General features: G+C 32.6%; 1 protein-coding gene across 1 annotated transcript in view; it reads left to right on the forward strand.

Moving 5' to 3' along the window:
- The first annotated feature begins 647 nt into the window (after positions 1-647).
- Positions 648-26,234, forward strand: part of LOC130894023 (glutamate receptor ionotropic, kainate 2-like) — a 30,113-nt gene continuing 4,526 nt past the window's right edge. Inside the window, exons 1-11 of the mRNA XM_057800538.1 lie at positions 648-823; positions 5,533-5,786; positions 8,983-9,218; positions 11,495-11,693; positions 13,556-13,801; positions 15,850-16,074; positions 19,811-20,017; positions 20,483-20,567; positions 22,843-23,119; positions 23,181-23,388; positions 25,662-25,899. Coding sequence (XP_057656521.1) covers positions 739-823; positions 5,533-5,786; positions 8,983-9,218; positions 11,495-11,693; positions 13,556-13,801; positions 15,850-16,074; positions 19,811-20,017; positions 20,483-20,567; positions 22,843-23,119; positions 23,181-23,388; positions 25,662-25,899 — 2,260 coding nt within the window. The 5' untranslated portion in view covers positions 648-738. The remainder of the gene's footprint in view (positions 824-5,532; positions 5,787-8,982; positions 9,219-11,494; positions 11,694-13,555; positions 13,802-15,849; positions 16,075-19,810; positions 20,018-20,482; positions 20,568-22,842; positions 23,120-23,180; positions 23,389-25,661; positions 25,900-26,234) is intronic.

Below are 26,234 nucleotides of genomic sequence, written 5' to 3' on the forward strand. Positions count from 1 at the left end.
TGTCTCGAGGAAACCTATCGGAACTTTCAATTGATAATAATAATAACTGTTTATTGCAAAAAATTCAAAAATTCAAATTTAGCCTAAACAACCTCTAGTTTCATAGGTTTTTTGAATACTAGAAATTTTACACTACATTAAAATTCATCAGAGCATCAGTTTTGTTTTCAAAATAATAGAAACCATATTTTGAGCCCTTATACGGAGATATAAAAAAACTGACCTTTATTTTTCACATTTTTCACAGTAGCTCTATATTGGCATGTGACATACTCAGATCAATTTTCTTTTGACAAAAGTCTAATTTAACTGGACTATTTGTCATCATGAAATTGATTTGTCTTGAGTAAATACTCATGAGGTACGTCTTAATAATTCGAGGATTACTTTGGAATACACTTTATGTAGCAATATGTGCAGTTATTTGCGAGAGAGCCCCGAACGTCGCATCTATGTAGTTATGGGTAAATTGTTAGAGAAAATTACCTAAAATCCAGCTCGTGAAAAACTTCACGTTTATCTATTCTATCAATTCATATTTTCATAATCCATCTTTCTATTTTTTAAAGTTTTCTTATTCAATCCTCGTATAATAAAAATAAATGATTATGAAAAACAGTATAGGATGGTTAGGATTTTTGTGAAGTAAGTGCGGCAACTATGTTTTAAGTATCCAGAGACAAAACTTTTGCTAGAGAGGAAGTCAAACATGCCCTCAAATACTGTGCCAATTTCGTGATGATTTTCTTGATAAAAACATTTCTACTGGTAAATGTACTAGTTCTACATATAAGTGACATACACGCAGAAAATTATAAAATTGGTAAGTGGGGTTTGTTTTATTCATAGTAACCTTGAGTAACATTAATTTTTTGTTAACTAACATTAAATTTTTACTTTATCGATCGTTTATCTATCCGTGTTTTCAATCTGTGATTTTTTTCAATTCAAATCTTTTAATATAAATCTTTTTGTTTGTCTTTGTAAAATGTTTGAATACATACTGCAATGTCTTGAATTTTCAAAAACTATATTTTAGATGAGAAATCTGATATTTTCACAATTCATCAAAAAAAAAACGTTGCCAAATTGACTAATTAAAAAATGTTGGAATTATTAGTTTCTAAATTAACGATTTTTGGGAATTTGCAACAGTGACTGTTCCAAATACTCAAGTCAACATTTTTTGATATATTGATGTTTTGAAATATAATTGATTCAAAAAATTGGCAAGATGTTTGTCGAAAAATTAATATTACAATAACAAAATTCGAGGAAAATACATGTTTGTATGAAAAATGAGATTCTAATTATATTTATATCTAGTACAAAAAAACAATGCTCAGGTTAACAAGCAAATTCGGCAAGATATTTTGTAGAAAGCCCAAATAGACCAGCAAAAAAGTAAGGATTTACTAATTGATCATTTATGACACCAATCCACATACTAAGCTAAAATATTGACTGGAAACGACATTCTCTAATATCATGAAGACTTTTTCTGTTAACTTATGTGAATTGCGGGAGTTATTTACGAGAATTGTCCCAGAAGTACCTTGTCTGACCTGGAGATAGCGGTAGTTGCTTGAAAAATACCACTGCATTAGAACGTACATAATATATACATCATATGTATCAAATTTGAAGACGTTGTTTAGTATTTATTTGGTAGCAACCAATAGTGAACGTTTTCAGTGAATGTGAAACTGATCCTGAATTTTCAACTGTAAAATATTGGGTAGCAGAGTTTAAACAAAGAGCGAAGACCAGCAGGTAACAGAACTGTTGATGAAAGCAAACATAGTAAGCATTTCAAAAATTGCGGTATATCGCATATTAACTAGAAAAATTTGGACATGAGAAAACTGTGTGCAAGGTAGGTGCCGTGTTTGCTCACAATGGAACAAAAACAGCGTCGTGAAGATGTTTCCCTCGTGTATTGAGAAATATTTCTTGGAACTAAAGCCGTGCTCACACCCGAAACAAAAAACAATCAATACAATAGATTGAGAAGGGAAAGCCAGTTTCAAAGAAGGAAAAGGCCGTTCCATCTGCAGGCAAAGTCATGGTGTGGTTTTTTTGGGATGCGCGAAAAAGGAAAAACTATCAACGACGAGTATTATGGGAACTTATTACAGAGAGTGAAGAAATCAAGCAAAAACGCCCGCATTTGGCTTGGAAGAAAGTTTGAAAGTTTGATATTCGCCAGACATAGCCCCCTCGGATTATTTCTTGGTCCCAAACTTGAACAAACGGCTCGGTGGTCAAAATTTTCCAACAATCAAGAAATCTCCTTTGATATTATTTAAAGCAGCTCTACTATCATCACAGAAAATTTTGTCGGCATATTCTGTAGTCCAAAACTTACATTTAAGTATCAAAACGTCTCTAAATCTAGAAATGTCAATTTGGCAGAATAACTCGTTTTATGGATCAAAATATCAAAATTTAGTGCTGAAAAAAGATATTTGGTGGTGTGGTAGGTGGACCAAAAATGAGAACTTTCAACTAAACTAGCATTGTACCACCCGTGACCGCGTATAAGTAAAGAAATTTAAAAAAAAAATTCCGTTTTTACTGCTGTCATAATGATGCGAGCAGTCATAGGGCTGAAAGACGACTTTAAAATCGGTATTAGTGAAACTGACGGAAGTCACTGAATACTCTCCAATTAAAGCTGCCGGTAAAGCCAGAGAAACTTTTGGAATATGTTTCTTTTTCTTTTTTTTCATATCATTCAGTGCTAACATCGCAACGCAAGCAGTATTATGGGTGCAAAGAGACTCTAGAATATTAACTGACAGAATCGAAAGACGTTACTAATTGGTTAGGTTAGGTTAGTTAGTAGTGCTGTTGGAGCCAAGGATTTTTGAAAAATATTCTTCCAAATATCAATACCAGCAGTCTTGAGAGCTGCAAGAATAATATAAAATGTCCCCTACGTTCTGATTCATCTACACATCATACAATACAGTTAACTTATAATAATTATAAATATTACTTAAATAATTTCTGCGATTATTATTACTAAATCATTCTTTCCACTACGGCTTTTTACTCAAAACTAACTGCGTTTAAACAATAATAAGAAGAAATAAATAAATAGACCCTCCTAGAAATCATTTAGAAGAAATACTGTAAATAAAGCGCCTGCTACTAACAAAATTAAATGCAATTAAACATAAAACGAGAGTTCGCCGAATTTTTGAAATTCCATAGTAGACAGGGCTGGCCTAGGGAACCATTTTGTGAACTTGGTCATATAAGTATGTAACCTAGATACAAGCAGAAGAAATATTAATTGTTGTACACATAAATAATGGATGATAATAAAAATAATGATAATGGATATAAAGAAATATCAAACGTTCAACAAGAATCTTGATTTTAAAATTTATTATATATCGAAAATTATGCTCAAATTTTTGTCTAAATATAAAATTGAAAAACAATTGATTTTGCTCTTAGATAATACAAAGTGATGGTAAATATATAGTTAAATATACACATACATACAAAATTATGTTGTAATTTATTTAAGATTTGATCGTTCACTAAAAATTTGATAAAAGTATGACATTGTCGAACATAAATCCTTTCCATTGGATACTTTTGTAGTTTCAAAATCATTTATTGCATTATTATATTGAATATTATACAGGGTGCAATATTCAATACAAATCCTTAAATTGATTTTTCCAAAGCTAGTTCTGGCATTTCTAAGTTTAACTAATACTAGTCGAATGTTTCTCACGAATTTATGTTGAATTAATGATATGAGTGGAAACGTTACGAAAGTGATAACCTTTCAAAACAAATATACAGTTAATTATTTGGATAGATTTTGGGACAAATACGTCTTATTTCTAATTATGTTTATCAACGAGCGAATACTTCGTTTCACTGATATCCTATTTTTGAACGAAAGGAATCTGTTTATTTAACCAATGTATAGAATTAGTCATCCCGAAATATCATTTATTAATGTGACCAGAATCTTCAATTTTTTCATTGGAATTATTCCTATATCATATAATATACTATTTATAGAAACAAAAAGTTGATTTCAATTTGTGGAGAAGTTCACTTTCTACTAGGCCTTTTCCGCAATTGTTTGCCAATATTATAATTGGCCCTGGAACTTTTACATGAGATGGGTGTCTTTCTATAATTAACTGGAATATACTACTATGATAGAATAACGATTTTTTTTTTGGAAAAAATTAAGTTAAATGGAACTATTGGCTTTTCACAAGATTGCTAAGATTGCTAAGATCTAAAAATGCTTAGGAATAGCAGATTTTAAATAAAAAACTCGTAGCTTATGTTTTTAATGTCAATAAATTACATGCTAAGAAAAGTAATGACAACAGAAACTCGTAATAGTAAAGTCAGAATTTAAGGTGAAAAAGTGTTGTAACCCACTTGAAGCTAGCACATATTCTCATGATAATGAGTCTGACAAAAATTAACGATGGAGAGTACAAAAATTGGAAATCAGGAAAAGCAGTTTTTATTTACTCTTCAAATATCGAAGCCCTATTATACGGATTTTTTCGTACTATTTCTAAATTCATACGACGAAATTTAGGAGGCAACTGCTGGTATGAAATTAGAAAAATTTCTTCAGCCCACCAATTTGTCACCTAGGTGTTGACTAGAATGAAGCTTATTTTTTTTTCTAAAATTTTTATAATGCAAGAAACTTCAAATTCTGTAATTTTCGTACACTCGCAAATAGCTACTGAAAATTATGAATTATATTGTTTATTTTTGTTTTTCGCTCTGTACTGTTGGTTTTGTCGTTTGTACGTTGTCCTGCAAAAACAAAACACCTTTGGATAGCTTTCCGCGTCTTTTCTCTCTAATTTTTTCCCGTAGGGTGGTCAGTGATGTGGAATAGTAATATCCAGTTATTGATCTACCCTTATTCAAAAAATTATTCATGATTACTCAATGGCAATCCCAAATTTTCCAGCAGATTTTTGGACTCGAAACTTCTTAGGTCGAAACAGAGTGTCGCCATTCCATCGATTGTTGCTTTGTTTCTGGATCGTAGAAATGTACCCAAGTCTCATCCATAGTAACAATTTGGTTTAAGAAGTTCACATCGTTTTCAAATCGAGCACAGATCAAACGCGGGGCTTCTACCCTTGCACGCTTTTGGTCAACATTCAAACATTTGGGAATCCATTTCGCAGCATTTTTTCTCATGTCCAAATTGACGTGAGCTATATGATGAACGCGTTCGTATGAAATATTCAGTGCTTCAGAGATCTTCAGAGAAAATTTTTCTCTCTTAAAGCTGGCAGTACAATTTTTTTACGGTCGCATATGAAGGACATTGATCACCAAGAGTATTAAGCATATCTTCGTGATTCTGCTTACCTCTTAACCCTTTGAAATACAGGTACTTGATGATGGCTCGATACTCCAATTTTTCGATTTTCACAATTTCGGTGGAATCTTTTTTCTTTTAATTCATTGCGTAACTCTGATTTACTTTTTTAACGTCGGAATGTATAATTTCAGGTGCCATATTTGAAGATGAAGACACCAATCAAAGAGAAGCTATTCAAGTTGCAGTGGACGAAATCAATCAAAATGAAAAAATCAATTTAGAACTGATCGTAGAATATATTTCTAGAGATAATCCTTATCAGGCGTCTAAGGCAACGTGTAGCTTGTTGGCGCAAGGTGTTGTTGGAATATTAGGACCTCTATCGGAAGATAATTCAAATACTGTACAATCCATTTGTGATTTGAAAGAAATTCCTCATCTTGAAGTGAGTATCCTTTTAAATGATTCGTTTTCATATCATCATTATAAATGAAACCACTTCAAGTGGAATTGAAGTAAAAAAAATTTTTGGCGTGAATCTTGGTATACAATTGGTCTCTAAGAATGATTTTAATGATAAATACCGATGATGATAAAGCTAAAAAGTATATTGTGAATATATAGGTACACGAGTGTAGAGGATAGTTCGTTATATAGACAACAATATTTTTCCATCAACATCAACATCTGTTATTTAAATAAATTGCTTGGGAAGAAGATTCCATATAGAGGACACTGAATCTCATTGTTCTACTGCCCAAAATATGTAGACTCCTTCCAAAGGAAGCTATTTTTCTGAAAATGTTATGTCTCAATTCCCAAGGTATAAGCACTACTCCACCGAGATTCTCAAACCTTCTGATGGAATGGGCATGATACTTGCAGAGTAGATGCTCTATTGTATCTATGGTTTGCTCGCGAAATCTGCAGTTATCTGTCTCCGCCATGCCTATCGTATTTGATAGGGCAGTTACAAATGTATCATAACGTTTATCAGATTTCTTCGCTGATATGTTTCCATATTTTCAGGATTTTAATAGGCCTATAAAACTACAGTGAGGTTTTGGTCCAACACAGTGGTTGCTCCATTATTGACCAGACTATCCACATCCTCATTGCCTGGTATACCCTGGTGCCTAAGTTCCCTTATTTCTATTAGATAGTGCTTTTAGAGTTTTCTCTTACTCCCACGCTAGTCTTCCGGGCCTCCGAATCTAATTGGTTGACGGAAAAAATGTAAATGCGATCTAAAGAGATTTCTATCCACACACATAGATCACATATTTTCTGTTGTTATTTATTTACCTGAAAAATAGTGAGTGTTATGAAGAGCTTACATTTTGGATCATCAATGCCTAAGCCTCGTCGTACTAGCTTTATACCATCTTTGTACCAGAGAGATGTCTTTAGAGCTTTCGGAACATCTTTATCGACCCATGATTAGAGGTCATTGATTTCCACTTATAGGATGTTTGTATTTACCATAATTATGCATTTGATACATTGGTTTGCCAATGCTTTCTAGCTTTATCGGTTCTGAAATACTTTGGTGAACTGTCGGATTTTCTGGCTTCAATTTTTCTGTATGAATTGGCCTCTAAAGTTTGTTTTTACTACAAGGTAAGGTGAAAAGGTTAGATTTAACAACGCCTTTAAAACTGGGGCATAAGTCCCCATGTCTTGCCTACGGGTATGCGACAATTTCCACTTAGGTGCAGTGGCTTTGAAGATTACCCTGTTTGAACCATGACTCTTGGATACTCCATTGAAAATATCAGTTGAGTTCAATGAAGATATGGTGATTTTTTCTACTTGAAAATGGTACTATTGCAATTTTATTAGTTGGTTGGAAGTTGCCGCTCATCACCGAAGAGTTTAATTGTGTTTAGGGACGTTTATGTCCAGGAAAAGATTATCTTTCCTATCGCTCCCAATCAAATTAACATGGTTTGAGTTTGAGGATATAAAAATGATGTGTTATGATTAATATTTCAACCTCCCCCCCTTTTATCGATACGTTACTGATGTTTGTTTGAAAATAAAAGGTTTTAATGATGTTGACTTAAGCATTAATGCAAACTATGCAATCTATCAAAAATAATTCAAACTTTCTTTAACATATAAATATTAAAAACTCTTTGAACTAATAATAATCTATGACTTAGAAACTCACCTTTATGTCTTGCAAAAATAAATTATACCACACTTATCATAAGGAATTGTCTTTTACAAAAACAAAAAAACACTAGCTACCATCGGCGTAGCATTCTTAAGGACGAATTTGCACAAAAAATATTAGTTTTAGTTGTATAAAAATTATTTTTTGTAATCAAAATTTTTTTATTTTATCATTTTCTGTTCAAGACTCAAAATAGTTGTAAAGAGAAAGCTTTTGAGTAACGTTAAAATTTTCATTTACGTTCTTAATGGGATTCGATGTACTAAACTAGGCCGAATTCAAGAACCATTAAAACTATTTTAAATTTAAACTAACCACGCATTTTTGCTTTTGAAGGACAAAATTCGTATAGGAAATGAAAGTAAATTTGTTTTATAATATTTGACAGTCAACAGAAACTCATCATTTTTCATCTTATTAGATTTTTTATCTAATGATAAATCAGTCTGCGTTATTTTGTAAACGCACTGAATAACCGTGTAACCCAACTTTTTGGATATACATATGTGGATATATATTTTTAAGAATTCAACCTGTGAAATTAATTTCAATTCAGTTTCTACTTATTTATACCGTGTTTTATCTTTAACTGTTAGGTTGACCAAATGTTATAAATGATTAGACATTATATTTAAATGTCAAGAAAAATGTGTTAACCTTGTCCTTTCAAATTGAACGACTGCCCAAGGTCTTAATCTGTTTACTCTTCTTTTGATAATCAAAACAAAAGTTTTGAGAAACATAACAGTTTAAATCAATTAAACCGCATCACAAACCATTATTTACCCAGGATGTAATACTTCTATGTTCAGAAAATCATAGAATTATTTTTCTAAATAACGTAAAGGAAATTGTCATTCCACAATTCCAATTAAAAAAATTCTGCTCCTTGATTTTACTCTATAGTTGAAAATGGCACTCGTCAGAGCTAAAATCTCATGAATGCCATAATACGAGATGACATTATATATTTTGAGATACATCTCTTTTTAGGAAAATTATTTCATTTCTGTCTAAATCAATCATCTACAGATATATATATTTTCGCAACAGAAATTTTCACAAATTAAAAAAGACCGTCTTTACTTGCAATGCTCTCAAAAAATTGCTACATTCGTGAAACTTGAAACACGTCTGTGTGTTGGAGGAAAACTAGAAATTACAATTGCTGGGAAGTGATGCCACATGCTTCATATAGCCCTGATCTGTAACCATCTGATTATCATTTATTTTGAAGTTTGCAAAATTCTTTGAATGGAAAAACTTCCATAAATAACCATGACCTTCAATCGCACTTGGTTCAGAGTTTTGGTGATAAAGACGAGAAATTTTATCAGTCATTGAGCAAAATTGAAAATATATAATTGATAAAAAACTGTTTTATTTTACACTAGAAAACTTTGTCGCCAATCAATACACAACCCACTTATTTCTTTCAATCAATGATTTATTATGTTTTCAGGTGAGATGGGATGATTATCCAGCCAATGGGACACTTATTAACTTACATCCTTATCCAGATACACTTACAAGAACCTACTATGATCTTATTGCGGCGTGGGGTTGGCAAAATTTTGTGATATTATATGAAAATAATGAGAGTCTGCAACGGGTTGGGGAAATTATCAAACTATTCAATCCACGAAAAAATAGGATAGTTCTGAGGCAGTTGAATATACAGTCAGGAGGTGATTATAGGTGAATATATATGTTTCTTTCAAAAACTACAGAAACACTATTCAATACAATATAAGAAAGCTCATATTTCAGTAAGAACAGATGATAAAACTAACAGTTTTTCTTCTGATTTCATTACTTTAAGGTATTTGATCAATTTCTATCACCGGTAAATAATTTAATGCAAATAGTTTTTTCGAAATAATGGAAATACAATTTTGAATCAACCACATTTCACCAATTTGTTGATAAAATTAACAATAAAATTCATAAAAATGGACATTCAGCTCGTCATAGTTCACTTTGTTTCCTTCTTCTTCTTCTTTTTCCTGCTGTGTATAGGCATCATTACCTGTTTTTCTTCACGTCATTGCCTCTGCTCAGTCACCTGGGAGGTTGTCACTCCATCTTTTCCTAGGTCTTCCAATGCTTCTTTGTCCTGCTGGTGATTTGTCCCTTGATATTTTCACAATTCGTTCTTCCGTCATGCGGTCAATGTGCTCATTTGTTTCCATTGGTAATAATTTCGGAGTTGGCATAAGTTACAGAACGTATAATACCACAGCGGAGTTTCCAACAGGTGCATCAAATTTCTGATTAGAGTAATGTCAAAGTATATATATTTTCCCAACGATCCCAGAATAATGCAATTCACCTTAACAGGTATTGAATCCTGAACTCAAATCCTTGACGTTTTCAACTCGAACTTTCTATAACGTTGAGAGGTTTGTTTTTCCAGATTTTCTAAATCCACCCATTGCATTTATCATCACAGAACATCTGGAATAGGCTTCTCTAATAAGTTGTGCAGCTTGGTATTGAGAGACAGCTAATCCTGAATGAGATCTTAATCATTCTTGCCTTAGTGTGATACAGTTGCAATAGTTTTAAAACTGCAATGTTGAAGTCTATGGGTCGTATCACCTGAAAGTTTTAGCATAATGACCCCATTATTGAGAGTAAGTTTAATTACCACAAGGTTTTTCCAATGCGTGCAGTGACCGTCCAAACACAAGTAAAACTTTATTGTCTACTGTTAGGTTCAACAAACTTTAATAATGTTTCTAAGTAACAACAAGGTTTTTATTTATGTAGCCAGTTTCGGAAATTTGTACTAAGTAGTCTGGAGGAGCGCCAACGCCCAGATCTGGATTCACTCTATCACGTTTGAATATCAACATCGGCGTGACAAATTGGCCGGCTGCACTTGCATATACAACGAATGTCGTATTAAAGATACTTCCTTCAGCAGCAACTGTTCCAACTTGGCATTAACCTTTCAGAGCTTTAGAGCTAGATCTTTCGACACTTCTCTACTACAATGAAAAACCCAGTCACATTCATATTAAAGATTCATCATCATCATCATTTCATCAACTATTTTCTCTAGGATGTCAGAAAAGTTATGTCGATTACATTCTTCATATCTAGCAGTAGTAGTGGACACGGGTTGCCTCAAGGAGAGACTAGAATGGCTTCACATAAAGGCATAAAACCATTTTTTGTCAGCAAGTTCCTTTTCTTTGTTAGGCGGCTTTGCACACTTCTTTAATGGTTACGCAAAAAATATTTTCTCCAGATTAAGTATATGACTGACTAGCCTGTCTTCTAATTCTTGTGGAAAAACTGCAGTTCGACCAAAGCTTCTAAACATCTTTGTTAGCTAAATCATACTTCGAGTCGAGATATCTCTTTTAATTTCATTTAATCCACACTTCTTGGCTTCATAAACTTCTAGAGCTTTTTTATATTAATTTCAGACCACTGTTCATACTATTTGGGCTTCTTCTACATCCTATTTAGCCTTATGAAAAAAGATGTTTTCAAAATTGAAAATACTGTTAGCTCATAATTTAATAAAATATTATTGAACAGTTTTGAAATTGCCTGAATTGCACCTATCCAATCATGGCAATCGATCAGGGGTCCAATTTAAACAACAAACACGTATTTTACAAAGCCGTCCAGGAGAAAAAAACAGGGTGAAACTAAGAAAGATAAAAAGGTACTTAATAACTTCCACAAAAAACATTTTCCTTATGGTTTTTCAAATGAAATCGTGAAACTATCATATTGAAATAGCGTAACTTACATTTCGCTCCGAGCGGGAGTATGCTACAGTGTTGCCAGATGATACGACACATTTTTAGTTTCAAGGAAATGTACAGTGGTCCAATTCCCCTAATCAAATAAACGCCTCACATTTGCATATTTATCTATTTAAAAACGCTAATAAGTGAATAAAGACTATGTTTGATGCTCTAGAAATGGGTAACTAATATAATCTTTGTTTATAGGCGTGTACTTAAAGAAGTATGGAGATCCGGAGCAACACATTTTCTATTAGATTGCAGTATAGAAATATTGGAAGAAGTTTTAAAACAAGCACAACAAGTGGGCCTCATGACTAATAAACATCATTTTATCATAACAAATTTGGATCTACATACAATTGAACTAATGCCCTACCAATACAGTGAAACTAATATAACGGGGGTAAGTGGAACAAAAAAAGTATTCGAAAATCATTGTTGATATATTTGATCGATGTTTCACTTTTCTGCATATCGTGTTATGGTTTATAAAGTGGTTGGACTATATAAAATATCCCATCTTGATATTTGGCAATATTAATTAGGTTTCAATTGAGGGATAAAACATTTGTCAACCCTTTCCGTTCTGCATGTATAGCATGTATGGTACACCGTTGGAAAGTCATTTGAAAAAATCTCAATCGTCAACAATTTTTTTCTCTGAAATATATATTGTCTTGATTGATTTGTAAGAAGAAATCGATTCGCAACATCTTCAAGAAATAAGATATCTGCGATGCATAGTCGAGTTAGGAGCACTCCTTTATTTGTTTTTTCTCAATCACCTGGATCCGTCTCAGAACTAACATCGATATGTTTTAGTATTTCCTCAAAATCTCAATTACTACTTCTCAAAATCGAGATGATTCGGTTTTTGTAGCCCATTTCATGAAGGATAAAACCAAGTATATAGAAAGTGCAACGACTCCATAAGTAACGATCAATTAAAAATGATCACAGAGGAAAACGAGGAATTTCGGTTCGATAGAGTACAAGAGTTTGATTATCTGGTAGATATGGTAACAAGTAAAGTAGACGAAATTAAGAATTCGACAAGAAATTGGCAAGAAGCTTCAATCAGTCGGAGCTCTAGGAAATCTATTAAGGTCCTTGCGTAGCAAAGCTAAGAATTTACAAGGCAGTTATACAACCTACGTTGTTATATGGTAGTGAATGATGGGTCATGAAAAAGAAAGAGTGAAACAGATTAAATTAATCGAAGAGAGATGTGTTGAAAAACATTTTTGGAGAGATACGAGTGGAATAAACTGTAAGAAGAATAAGAACGGAATCTGAGATTAGAAAATTATATAGTCAGACAGAGATCGTTTATATAGTAAGGGCAAACAGACTGCGTTGGTTGGGGTATAAAGCCAGAATGGTTGGGCGCAAAAAAAGAAGAGGGCGTCACGTAGAAAATGGCTATATGCATGTAAGGAAGATTTACAGAAGTTGTTGGTAACGAACTAACGCAATGTAGCAGTGAACAAAAGTATTTGGAGAAAAAGAGAATATAGACTTCAAGCCATCGGCCTATAAGGCTTGCCGTGCTGTTTTTTATTTATTTGTGAAGGAACAAACTTTATTTAACGCTTTAAATCGAAAAAAAAAAAAATTATAATCGTTAAGTCCAATAGAAATTAGTGAATTATGTAATATATTTTGAGATGCCTTAATACTTTATTGACTCAGAATTCATAAGATCATATAGAAAAACTATTATGGTACATTTGCATCTCTTCTTCTTCTTATTTTAAGACTATGTCTTGTGTTTTCAAAGAGACAGCCTAAGTTGTGACTCCGAGGACCAGCTCTCATACCAGCGCTTTGATGGTCTTCCAGGCGGTCTACTTGTATTGGGTCTCTCTTCCTTTGCGATTTTCGCCAGTCGATCGTCGTCCGTTCTATTGACATGATCTCTCCATGCTCTTCTTCTAGTTCTGACCCATCTCACTATATCCGGAACGTCACACATTCTTCTAATTTCATTGCTCCTTATTCTGTCTCTTAGTGTTTTTCCTGTGATTGAGCATAATGTCTTCATCTCGGTCGTTCTAAGAATCCGCTTAGTAGTTGCAGTCTCCGCCCTCGTTTCTATGGCGTATGTCATTACTGGTCTGACACAAGTTTTATATATCCGTGTTTTGCTTTCGATACTTAAAAATTTATTCCTCCATATCACGGTTCGGAGTACGGAGAACGACATTTGCATCTCATCTACAATATTTCAACTTTCATCAAATGTACTCAATATATTATTTTCAGATGAGATTTGTGGATCCCGATGAAGAAGAATTAGGTGAGAAAGCTGCGAAAATCTACGAGAATTCTCAACCGACATTTCCCGGATATAAACTGAGGCTTCAAGAAGCGTTGACTTTCGATGCTATAAAAATGTTCGCTAAAGCTCTAGAAGCTTCTGAGCCTTTGGTAGAGGCTAACCCTATCAGCTGCTACAATGACGATGAGAAGCTTCGATCCGGAACGACTATTGTCAACGAGATGAAGAATGTAAGAATTTTATTCTTTCTAATGTATGAAATTGTTAAAGGTTCGGATTCGTATGCAATCGAATTAATTGGAATAAACATGATTTTTTTTGACAAAAAATGCACTAAAATCTAGAAATATGAAAGAATAAATGATAAATATGTATAGTTTATCCAATATCAATTGCAGACGACAATCAATATTCTATAAATACGCACGGCACTCATGCCAAATTAAGAAACAAAAAATATTGTTGACTCTTCGTATAAAAATCTCCACTATTTACCAATGAAAACATGGAATAGTGAAAAAAATCATTTCTTTTGGACGAAGCTGTCTGAAGATGTAGATACACAATTGCTTCAAAATATTCCAGTTGAAATGTTTTTTTTTTTTCTTATATTTTATTTGCGAAGTTTTTATTTTCCTTTATGGTTTTTGTTTTGAAATTTAGTTTTAAAAAAATTAATAGGGTACAAAAAGGATTCAGTTTACGTCCGGTACCCTGTTCAAACCAAATGCCTTTACAGGCAGGTACAATTTACTCGTCTATTCACGATTTATAATTTAATACTCAGTTTAAGCAAGTTAACGACGTATAATGCCGCCCAATTTATAATGATTATATTACCTTTTAACGAATTTATAAAATGAGGTACCTACGCCTATGGTAGATGAAAAAAAATTGTCGGAAAATGTTTTTATGTGCAATTGATATTAGAAGAACTATAATGTAAATGAAACTGAAGTCGTTGTTACATATTTACACTATATTGATATTTATTTCTGAAGATTCATATGTTATCATTAGATACTTTTAAATTCAATACACAAAAATATAACAATATAAATTTGCACTGTTCGGTTCTTAAAATTTTTGGCAAATAGAATAAGGAATAAGGTACCAGCTTCCGAAAAACAATAGGGATTCAGATCTAATAGATCAACAGAGGACGCAATATTCATAGTTCGTCAGTTGGTGGAATTCAATACACCCATGTTTGTCTGTTCTGTTGACTTCACCAAAGCATTTGATAGAATACGCTTGTGAAACATGATTTCCAGTCTTGAGAAAAACAACATAGACTATAAGTACCAACGAGTCATCAAAGAATTTTATCCCGGAACCAGAACAAGAATTAAAACTAAGGTAGGACTCTTTGAAGAAGTTCAAATTGATACCGGTGTTTGGCAGAGAGACAGTCTTAGTCCAACCCTATTCAACATCATAATGGATTAAATTATCGAGGAAGTCAACAAAGTTGATGCAGGATACAGAATGGGCCACCGCTCCCTGAAGGTATTGTTTTATGCAGACCATGGTATTGCAGAAAATGAAGACGATTTACAACGTCTATTATATAAGATGAAAATTTCTGCCGAAAAATTTGATATGAGCTTCTCAGTCAACAATACATAATCCATGGTAATATCAAAAAATCCTATAAGATGCAAATTGGCAGTCGATAGCGGAATAATATAGCAGGTATTAAGATTCAATTACCTGGGAGTAAATATATCTAGTGAAAGAAACCTGACAGAGAAGGCACGAACTCAAGAGATGAAAGCATCATCAAGGAGTCACCCTCAAGGAACGAATAAGAAGTATGACATAAGAGAAGAATTGGGCGTACAGGATGTGGTCAGATGGGTCAGGGACGAAAAAGATTCTGGAGGAAGCACGTAGAAAGAATGCCAGAAGACAGATGGGCAAAGTGGGGTAAAACTCAGAGACCGAACACACGCAGAACTGTAGGCAGACCACCAAAGAGGTGATACGAGAGCTGGAGTTCAGCTTCTCAGGAAGATCCAGGAAAAGGGCCAAACGTACGGGATTGAATAGGACCTGTTCCCATTAAAAGGGGAAGAAGAAGAAGAAGACTTTAAAACTCAATTTCGTTAACATTATTACAAACTAAAATGTTTTTACAAATCGATACTTTGGACACATTTATCAAAATAGTAAAACTTTCGTATTTATCAAGCACTTCCTCCAATTTTTTATCAAAATTAATTAAACTTTCCTAAAAATTTTGGAAATTATTCCAATAATTTATATTTCTTTACAGTTAGAATATACAGGATTGACAGGACCTATAAAGTTCGATATTAAAGGATTTAGAACAAGCTTCGCTTTGGACGTTTTCGAATTAATGGAAGGAGGACAAACTGTTGTAGGTCATTGGAATACTTCAAAATCTCCATCCTTGAATATATCACGATTACGTCACAACGAGGAATATGACGGCAATTCGGATATACGTAATAAAACATTCAAAGTTATGATAACACTAGTAAGTATTAAAAAAAAAATTGGAAACTGTTTTTTTTTTTATTTTCTATTTTCATTTGAATCCTTTCCCAAGCCTCGCGTCGAGTTAACTTAATAAGTGGAGTTTCGCATTTGAAAATATCCAATAAAAGTCATGGTGCTGTTTTCCTTCAAGTCGAATCGAATTCACTACAGAAAATGTTAAAACTGTTTTAACAACATCAGGAAAGAAAGCACTTCCTACAATCCAGCTTGCGTAAAAAAATCTAATTATTATTTTGAATAAATGTATCCAAATGCTCTTGATTATAGATCTCTTCTGTTTTAAAATTAGTTTTTTTTTAATAATTTATGGAAGATTTGACGTTTCGACTTTTCTGTAAGTCTTAATAAAAAAATCTCCGTTTTTCTATTTTGCAATTTTGTGGAGGATGTTTTCGTGGTTTTTTAGATTCTGTTTGGCTTCAGTTCCATATGTAAGTTCAATGTTATGGTAGGCAGGCATTATTTCGTCCATGCCGGTATAAATTTTTTTTGATAAAGACTTAAAGAAAAGTCGATACGTCAATTTTATATATCTTTCAAAAATTATTAAGAAAACTAATTTAAAAACCGAAGAGACCTAAAATCAAGAATATTTAGATGCATTAACATATCAAAAGGTCTAAGAAATAAGGAATAAAACTAATTATTATTATATAAAACTAATAATTTTTAAATATTTCTTATGTAAATGTAACTCAATCTTAATAATACGGTGGACAAAATCTTACATAAAATATAAGGTGGAGAGCAAATGTACCCCAACATTTGGGCTTCTTATTAATTTTCAAATGGTATATAGTTTTAGCAATTCTGTTATTTATATCTGCATGTTGTGTCCCGTTTTTCTCTTTTATTGTTCCTAGTAGTCCGGAAGCCAGCAATCTTAAAAGACCCGTAATCGCGGAATTGCAAAATTTTCATATAAATCGACAGCTATTAGTTGGAGTAACAAAATTCACTCGGTAAGCGTCGATTTGTTTGGCCGAAAGTATGAAAAAAAAATAATTATTTAAAAAAAATTGAAAATGTTTTCCCGTCATTGCCGATTTCGATATAAACAATCCATTTTGTGAATTAATGAAGAAAAAATTGGCTTATCAAGTAAATGAGAAAAATAAAGGAATCACACAAAGGTGGAAAGAATCTTTGCGGGAACTACTCGACAATAAATCAGAACATACGGAAGAAATTGTACAAATTGATATAGCAGAGAAGTCGAAAATGAAAATTAGTAAAGAAGAGATAGAACATGCAATCACAGACAGAAAAGATACACACACAACAGGACTAATGGTACCAATTTTCAGAAAAGTGATGTAAAATACTTCGGCTTACCAATTTTTTCCAGCAGGAAGAGCCCGGCCTATTTAAAGAGTGTGATTGGGAGATAAAATTTTGGCATCATTACGGAAACTTTTTTTCAATTTGCTTATGTGAATTCTATAAATATCGTGGTATGCGTACGTAAAAAGAACCGGAAATATTGCGCACATCAGTTTTATTGTATACGGACTCGATTCTCATTAATGGCAATAAGCCTTCAATTACATCGTTTCTCTCTGTAGTAAGCCTCCATTTAATAATAAAAAATGTTATTTATATCTTAATTTACAGTTGTAAAAGGATAAATAGAATCAAAGGAAATATAGGAAATTTTTTTCAAGTTCATTTTTATTTCAGTTGATTAAAATATCGTAAACAATTTATTCATTTAATAATATATATATATAATAATATTATATAATACAATAAACAATTATTTATACTAAATTATTATCATTCATATAAACTATCATCATCACAATTATAATGTTTTTCATCCTCTGATTCGTCACATTTCTCATTATTTTCATGTTTACTCAGAATTTCTTCAACTTTTAGTTGAAATTTTATCTCCCAATCACACCCTTCAAATAGGTAAGCTAAGATCTTCCTGCTGGAAAGAATTGGCGAGCAAATTTTTTCTTCATCAATTCACAAAATTTCCTCTCCAATAGAACGTTTTTTATCGAAATCCGCAATGACGGGAAAACAATAAATCGACTCTTACCGAGTGCATTTTGTTACTCTAATTAATAGCTCTCGATTTATATAAAAATTTTGGATTACGGATCTTTTGAGATTGGCGGCTCCCGGACTAAAGGTATTGGTAGTGTTTGAATTGTTCCAGTGTTTCTATATGCTTTGTTCACAACCTGTTTTCTTATAACTCTTTTTCGATCTTTGCTTGCTTGCACGAATACGATAAATAGTAATAAACTTAGGCTCCCTCCATGTCTCAATCTAATATTTGTAGTAAAGCGTTCTGATATTTGGTTATTCTCGTTGATTTTCCTCTTTCGACTAGTATCTTCCATATTTTTTCTCTTGGAGCTCTATCAAAGGCTTCTTTTCTTGTATTGCTTTTTCTGTCATCTGTTTTTTAGTAAATACTTGATCTTGTGTGCTTCTTTCCATTCGAAATCCACTCTGAGATTCTTCAAGTGTGTATTCTACTATCCAATTGATTTCTCTAATATGTTCCACATCATCTTCATCTCTGTATTAATTAATGTTATTTCTCAGTCTTTCACAGCACCTTTCTAAAAATTGCTACCATTAGTGCTTAATGCTAATTTGTTATGTGTGTATTATCTTTTACTATAGCTTTATTGAAAATATGAAACTTTTCATATTTTCCATTTTTGTCCCATATTTTTGAATTTTTCTGGAGTTACTTTGTCATTTGTCGGTACTTTTCCATCTTTTCTGTCCGTGATTGTATGTTTTATCTCTTCTCAACTATTTTTATTTCTGATTCCACCGCTATGTCAATTTGTACAATTTCTTCCGTACGTTTTGATTCATTATTGACGAATTTCTGGGAAGATTCTTTCCTAGTTTGTATGATTCCTTTTTTATTTTTATAATATTTCTCATTTTTAACAGAATATATTTTTATTATGTTTTGTAGAATATTTGCTTTAAAATCTCCTATTTTTTCTCCAAATTTTTGCCATTTGATGTTTTAATTAGCTCTTTCTGTTTTTTCTTCTTCTCATATATTATATTGCTCCTCTGTTCATTTGAAATGTCATTTTTTCCTGCTATTTTCTTTTTATTTACAAGGTTTTTCATTTACTTCGACCACCAGGATGTTTACTTTAAATTACGTTTCCTTCTGTAATAAGTAATTCCACGATTCTTCTACATTTTCATTTATTATTCCTTTGTTATTCAGTTTTTCATTAATTTTTTCTTCATATTCCTGTGCGATGTTTTTATTTCTTAGTTTGTGTGTTTTTATAGATTCATATTGTATTTTTCTTCTTTATTCTTGCTTTGCAAGGGTAGCTTTTTCTGTCCTCATCTTCAAATTTGGCAGATGGACAAAGTGGGCTAAGACTCAGAGACCGAACACATGCAGAACTGTAGGCAGACCACCAAGAGGTGGTACGAGAGCTCTTGTTCAGCTTCTCAGGAAGATCCAGGAAGAAGGGCAAACGTACAGGATTGAACAGGATCTGATCCTATTGAAACAGGAAAAATTTCAAATACTCTACCAAAGAGAGCGCAAACTCTTCAAGAAATATTTTCCTTCCTAATCCTACGCCAAAGGGGGAATTGTTTTGTCAGTTTTTCTTTGATTCTCAGATATTTTGTAGAACCGATTTGGGAATAATTTCACGAGAAATATCTACAATTACATTCCAATAAGATTTATTATTTTTTAGACAGAACCATACGGTATGAGAGTTGAATCTATGGATCCAGTGTACGGAAATGATCAATATGAAGGATTCGCAATAGATATAATTAAAGAACTTTCAGCTATTAGAGGCTTTAATTATACATTTGTTGTCAGAGAAGATAAAAAAAATGGAGAATTTGACAATAAAACAGGCCAATGGAATGGAATCATTGGAGACTTAATAGATGAGGTGGGTACTTTATAAAAAAGATATTTGTTTGATAAATATATGATGATTTTAACTACTAACACAGCGTATTCATTCAAATATTCAAGTAAATTTTCTTCAACAAATTTTTAATATGATGATTCAAAATGTTTTATTGTAAAATTATGAAATAAATTGTGATTTGGGTTACTATGGAACTATGGGAACTATGAGATGACGCTAGGTACGCCTTAGCAATTAGGCTTCAGTCTAAAACACATAAACTTCTTATTTTTATTTAATAAGGTGAATTTTTGGTTAGGATTGTTTTGCATTAAAACTCCCTACACATCTTTGGTAAAATAACCAAAGAAGTTATAAGTTATAGTTCCATTATAAAATGAAAGTTACAAAACCATCAACCTTTCCACATAAAGAATATTATGTTCCAACTACTACCACCAAATTCGTGAGGAAGTTTTTAATTTAATTTTTGTTTGATTGTAGAACGCAGATCTAGCGATATGCGATTTAACGATCACCAAAGATAGAGCTGAAGTTGTGGACTTTACAGGACCATACATGATGTTAGGTAAAGTTCACTATTACAAATCGTTAGATTTTTGAGTTTAGTAGCTTGCCCATGGTTTCGCTTACGAGGTTTTGTAATGTTTTCTTTTTTTTTGATTTATTTAAACAGTGCTGAATGATATTTGATTTATGTACACACTTAACATCTACCTACTACTAGTTTACCTTCAGCCTCTGAAGACGATAACTTGGTTATCGAAACGCGCGTCTTTCAGTGTAATTCTGAGTGTTGGTGTAGTGGTGATGTATACAGTGTTTCAATTCGAATATCACCAACAGTTCCAGAAAATCCAGCTTAGTCAAATCCTGTCGGAACAAACATCGTTAAAAGTAAGCTTCATTGACTGATTACTTGATATATCTATCCGTTCATTGAAGAGGAATTACTTCATCAAAGCATAAAGATGTGATGATATGAGTGATTACAGAAACGGTGTGTCAATGATGTTTAACCAATCTTTAAGATATTATCTTTGAATTATTGTGTAAACTGAAAGAGTAAGTTTTCCCTCAAATGTATTTACTCGGTTTTGATGATATAGAATAATTATATCTGGTCCTTGTTCATAATATTAATTTGGTGAACATATCAAATTAAACATTTTTTCTGAAAAAATGGAAAAAAAGTTCTGATGTCAATGAGAACAATCGACTCAAATCGTTACCTCCTGGACAGCAATCTGACTTCGGCGAGGAATAACAAATTTTTGAGCAGGGCTTACACGTCTTTAAGTTACACAAGTTTTTAAGTGACGTTAGTTCTCAAAGTGGAAGTCGTCAAAAATAAGCTTCTTTGACTGATCACTCAATATATCTATCAGTTAATTGTAGAGATCAGCATCTAGTTCAGGTATTTGAACGGCTATAATCATCAAAATTACTTCATCAAAGCATAAAGATGTGATGATGTGAGTGATAAGAGAAATGATGTGTCAATGATGTTTCACCAATCTTATTATTATCTTTGAATTCTTGTGTAAACTGAAAATTCTAAAGTATTCGTTCTTCATTTTTATGTTTCTCCTCAAATGTATTTACTCGGGCTTGATCTGGTTCTTGTTAAGTTCGAAATATCAACTTGGTAAACAAGTCGAATTAAACATTTATTCTGAAAAAACGGGAAAAAAGTTCTGATGTCAATGAGAACAACCTACTCAAATCGTTGCCTCCTGGACAGCAATCTGACTTCGGCTAGAAATAGCAAATTTTTGAGCAGGGCTTCCACGTCTTCATACAAGTTTTGAAGTAATCCACTCTGCAATGGGAGACTCTCGATGTAGTTAACAACTTTCATAGCCTCAACAAACCTTAATGCAAGTAGTCTGGCATTGAATCAACTGCCAGAGCTAGTCTATGTGAAAACCTCGTTTGCATTTGACATTAGTTCTCAACGTAGAAATCAAACTACTGTTTTTTCTTGAAATAGCTCACTACAAATTGAAACATTGCTCCAATTAACTTCGAAAGTTTCAGTTCTTCGAAAGGAAAAGACTTCATCGATTTTCTAATCAACATAGAAAGGACTCTTATTGAGGATGTGGCTGAACTCAACGGTTATGATAAGAGAATTGTAAATAGGTTAATTAACCGTCATAGGTTTATAAAAACTTTATGTGAAGCCACCTTATTTCAAAATTAGAATAAAAAAAACAGAAAAAAAAACATTTGTTCTAGTATTTTGCAATCCTGTTCATATAAAGGGGTTGGACGGATTTTTATAACAGAGTGGGTTTGAAATTTATTGATAAATTCAGTACTACATAAAAAAATTGTTGGAGAATCTCAATGATGAGATAACAGATTTTGAAAAGTTTGGTATTCATGGAATTAGCTGTAAAGATTTTGACAGGAGATATGTTGGGCAAACTAAGAGGTTCTTTGGTATCAGGTTTAAAGAGCACATCGCTCATTCAAAATATGGATAATCAAAAATCGAGTCATTGAAAAAATACATATAATTGATCAAAAATGTTTCCAAAAATTATTGGAGCAGACCGTTTTCTATGATTCACTCTGTAAAAAGCAAAATGTACATGTGATAGTACTGAAGTTTTATTATTTAACAAAAGAACTACAAATTGAAAAATTGATTTTATCTACCAATTGTTTCGTATTTTTTCTAATTCCAGTTTTATCTTTTCAATTATAATAATATTTCCAATACTTTTTTAGTGAATTTTGTTTCCAAAATACTCCATCCACAGGTTTAGACTTTTCTCTATGTGTTCTCCAACTACAGATTCCTAGAAAATTGATATAAATTGATTATTCTTTAGGTATCAGTATATTATACAAAAAACCTACAAAAGCTCCCCCAAGTTTTTTTTCATTTGCTGATCCTTTTGCATTCGAAGTTTGGAAACTACTGATAGTATCTTGGGTTGGAGTATCGCTCGTATTGTTCGCTTTGGGAAGAATATCCCCTACCGAATGGGAGAATCCGTATCCTTGTATAGAAGAACCCGAATATTTGGTGAACCAGTTGGATTTGAGAAATTGTGTATGGTTCATCACAGGTTCCATTATGCAGCAAGGTTCAGAAATTGAACTCAAGTTAGTTGAATCGTGTTACCATATCTAATTTATCATTAATTTGTGTTATGACTGTTTTCAGATCAATTTCCACAAGAATGGTTGCTGGAATGTGGTGGTTTTTCACACTTTTGATGGTTTCTTCTTACACCGCAAACTTAGCTGCATTTTTAACAACAGAAAAACCCGATCCTCATTTCTCGAATTTGCATGAATTGGTTGAAAATTCAAGGTTGATGAATATTATGGTTGGGGCAAAGGCTGGTGGAGCAACTGCAAATTTTTTTAAAGTAAGTTGAAAAAAAATAACTGGACAATTAATATCAATTGCTAGATATCCATTGTGAAATAAAGTTCTAAATCATTAACTTGTTCAAATGAGAAATCTATAATATACGGTGTTTCTCAAAAGTTCCTTTTTTTCTTTTAAACGCTGATACTTAGACTGATAAACTTTGAGGGGATGAAAATGAACTGATGTGAGGAGCATTTGTACATCTCTATTCATATATTCTACATCAAATACTTGTTACATATGAAGTTAATCTTTTCTTGATAACATCAAACCGCTGATCTAATCTGATCTATCTGATCTAATTTAGGAGTAGATCATGGATTCTTTCTCAAAAATCGGCTTGAAATTTTGCGAATGGAAACGATTATCCCTTAAATAAATTTTGTGGCAATCAGATCACAACAACTACCGTCCTATTGATGTAGCCATTGGCAAGGTCATGAAGAAAGTCGTTAACCAGAAAATCTTGAAATTTCTTGATTTTGCTAACATCATCAGCGACCATCAATACGGCTTTCGTGATTATATATCAACTAGGGATGTCCTGTTTTATGTTATCAACTTATGGACTAAAGCTATAGAGAAATATGGGAAATCCAAAGCAATCGCATTGGACGTATCGAAGTTTTTTGACATAGTTTGGCATCTTAGACTCCTAGATCAATTAAGATCAAACGGTTTGTCGATGATCGATATGTAGAGGTCGTTTTGGATTGTTATACTAAAAAAAAGTTTGAGGTTAACGCTGGTGTTCCCCAGGGATGTATCTTCTTTCTCCAGATTCTTCATCTATGCTCGCACAAACATACCTGACGATGCTAGATTCAGAAGACAACTTAGGAGAGCATTTCGACTTACAGGCGATCCAGAGCAGACCGCCTAGAGCATAGATAAAAAGTCGCCTAACCTGACTGTTTTACCGATACTACCATGTCAAATGGTAGTATCGGTCTGAGCTTTCCAACATAATCTCCCCTAGAGCAGTTTTTGCAAGACTTACTCGAAAGGCTCATGAACACTGGGTTCGCCTGTAAAAGTACAGAACGTCAAGTTGTCGGCACTCTTTCCTTTGGAGAAGTGCAAACCTGTGGAATCAGCTACAAAGACAAGTCTTTCCCGAACACTAGATTGTAAAGAAGTTCAAGATAAATATCCACAAGTATTTTTCTACAACAGGCACCACTAGATTTAATCGAGTGTAATAGCCCTCTTGTGCTTGCTTTTCATCTAAAAAAATATATTTCAGATTAAACGGAATATTTTGTGCAAGCTTTTGATTTGCTTGTTTGTTTTCTACGTAATGAATTTAGAAAAACAATGTCATTTTGAGTTAAAGACGATAAACATTCAATTCAGTACACCTTACAATGTTAGAAGTAATAAATATTCGACGTGTCAAATTGTGACTTGATTAGCAGCTGCTATGCGACGTGGGACTGTTTGTCTGCAAGTTAATCTGATTCTGACGATCGGTCAAAGCCCGTGAATTCCGAAAAAACGAAGTATGTGATTGATCAGTAGGCTGTGGACTCCAAATTGGAAACCATGTAACGTAGAATCGATATTATTCTCCAATTTGATATCTGATAAGAATATATTTATCATTATATGGTCGTGAAGAGATTTTTGAATTGAAGTCTACTTTGACGTCAACGTTAAACACAGTTCTTTTTCTGTTTTCTTTTTGTATAAATGTTGCTTGGTACGTTATGAATATGTTGTTGAGCTAGAGAATTTCTCAAATTTGATTCCATTGCCATGTTTGAATCATTCCTTCCAAACCACAACTGTATCACTAAATCTTTTACTTTTTCATTACCAACAATATAACAACCAAAGTATCATCCATTTCTACTTTATAAAGGTACTTTTGTCCATATAGTGACCTCAATCGTTTATAAACCAAAACTTTACGGATTCACTTTCACAAATATATACAACGTAAAATCAAATCACGTTTTTTAGTTTTCTTAAGTTAGTGGTTGAATGATAACAGTTATAACCCACTTTTTCCCGAAACTCAGTATCCCTTTTTGTGTTTGTAGTGACATATTATGTCAATGTTATCCATAATAGGTTTGATTCTATTTATAACACAGCGGACTACTCTTATCCTTATAATTTTGAAGAGTAGTTCAATGTAGGAAATTACATTAAAACAATCACAACTAGGATTGAGATTCTTAAAAAAACAGTTTAGTTCTTAATAACATTGGATTATACAATCGTAGTCGACCTTTTTATTATTGTGTGATGTTTTACTTTTAGAGTAAATACGCAGCAGATCCTGATAGCGATTTTGGTAAAATTTATAAGTTTATGTTAGAGGATCAAAAGAAACTCAAAATCATTGATAATAAAGACGGGGTTCAAGCTGCTCGAAAGGGATATTACGCTTTCTTCATGGAAGATAAGTCAATAGAGTATGAAGTTCAGAGAAAATGTGACCTCTATCAAGTTGGAGATAAGCTGGATGAAAAGGGTTATGGTATCGCAATGAGAAAAAGTAAGTTTTGACCTTATAATATAAATTGTTACAGTATTTTCTAATAAAATATCAATATTTTGAGCTTATTATGATCCTAAGCTTCCCATTTTCGAAATATACTAAATAGGTACAATAGAAAATTCAAAATAGTGCGAATCGCTTTATTGAGAACAATGTGAAAAACTGACACAAAATTTGCATTTTTCTTGATCAAAGTACTGAACTTATCTCGTTATTGAATGCCATAGACAAATTATCAAAACCAAGGTACTCGGATTTTTAACAAAAATTCGAATTCATGATTAAATTGAATTAGTGTACATGTCTATCCAATATTTTAGTTGGTACACGAG

The sequence above is a fragment of the Diorhabda carinulata genome, chromosome 5 (assembly GCF_026250575.1).
Source record: "Diorhabda carinulata isolate Delta chromosome 5, icDioCari1.1, whole genome shotgun sequence".
NCBI classification, from domain to species: domain Eukaryota; kingdom Metazoa; phylum Arthropoda; class Insecta; order Coleoptera; family Chrysomelidae; genus Diorhabda; species Diorhabda carinulata.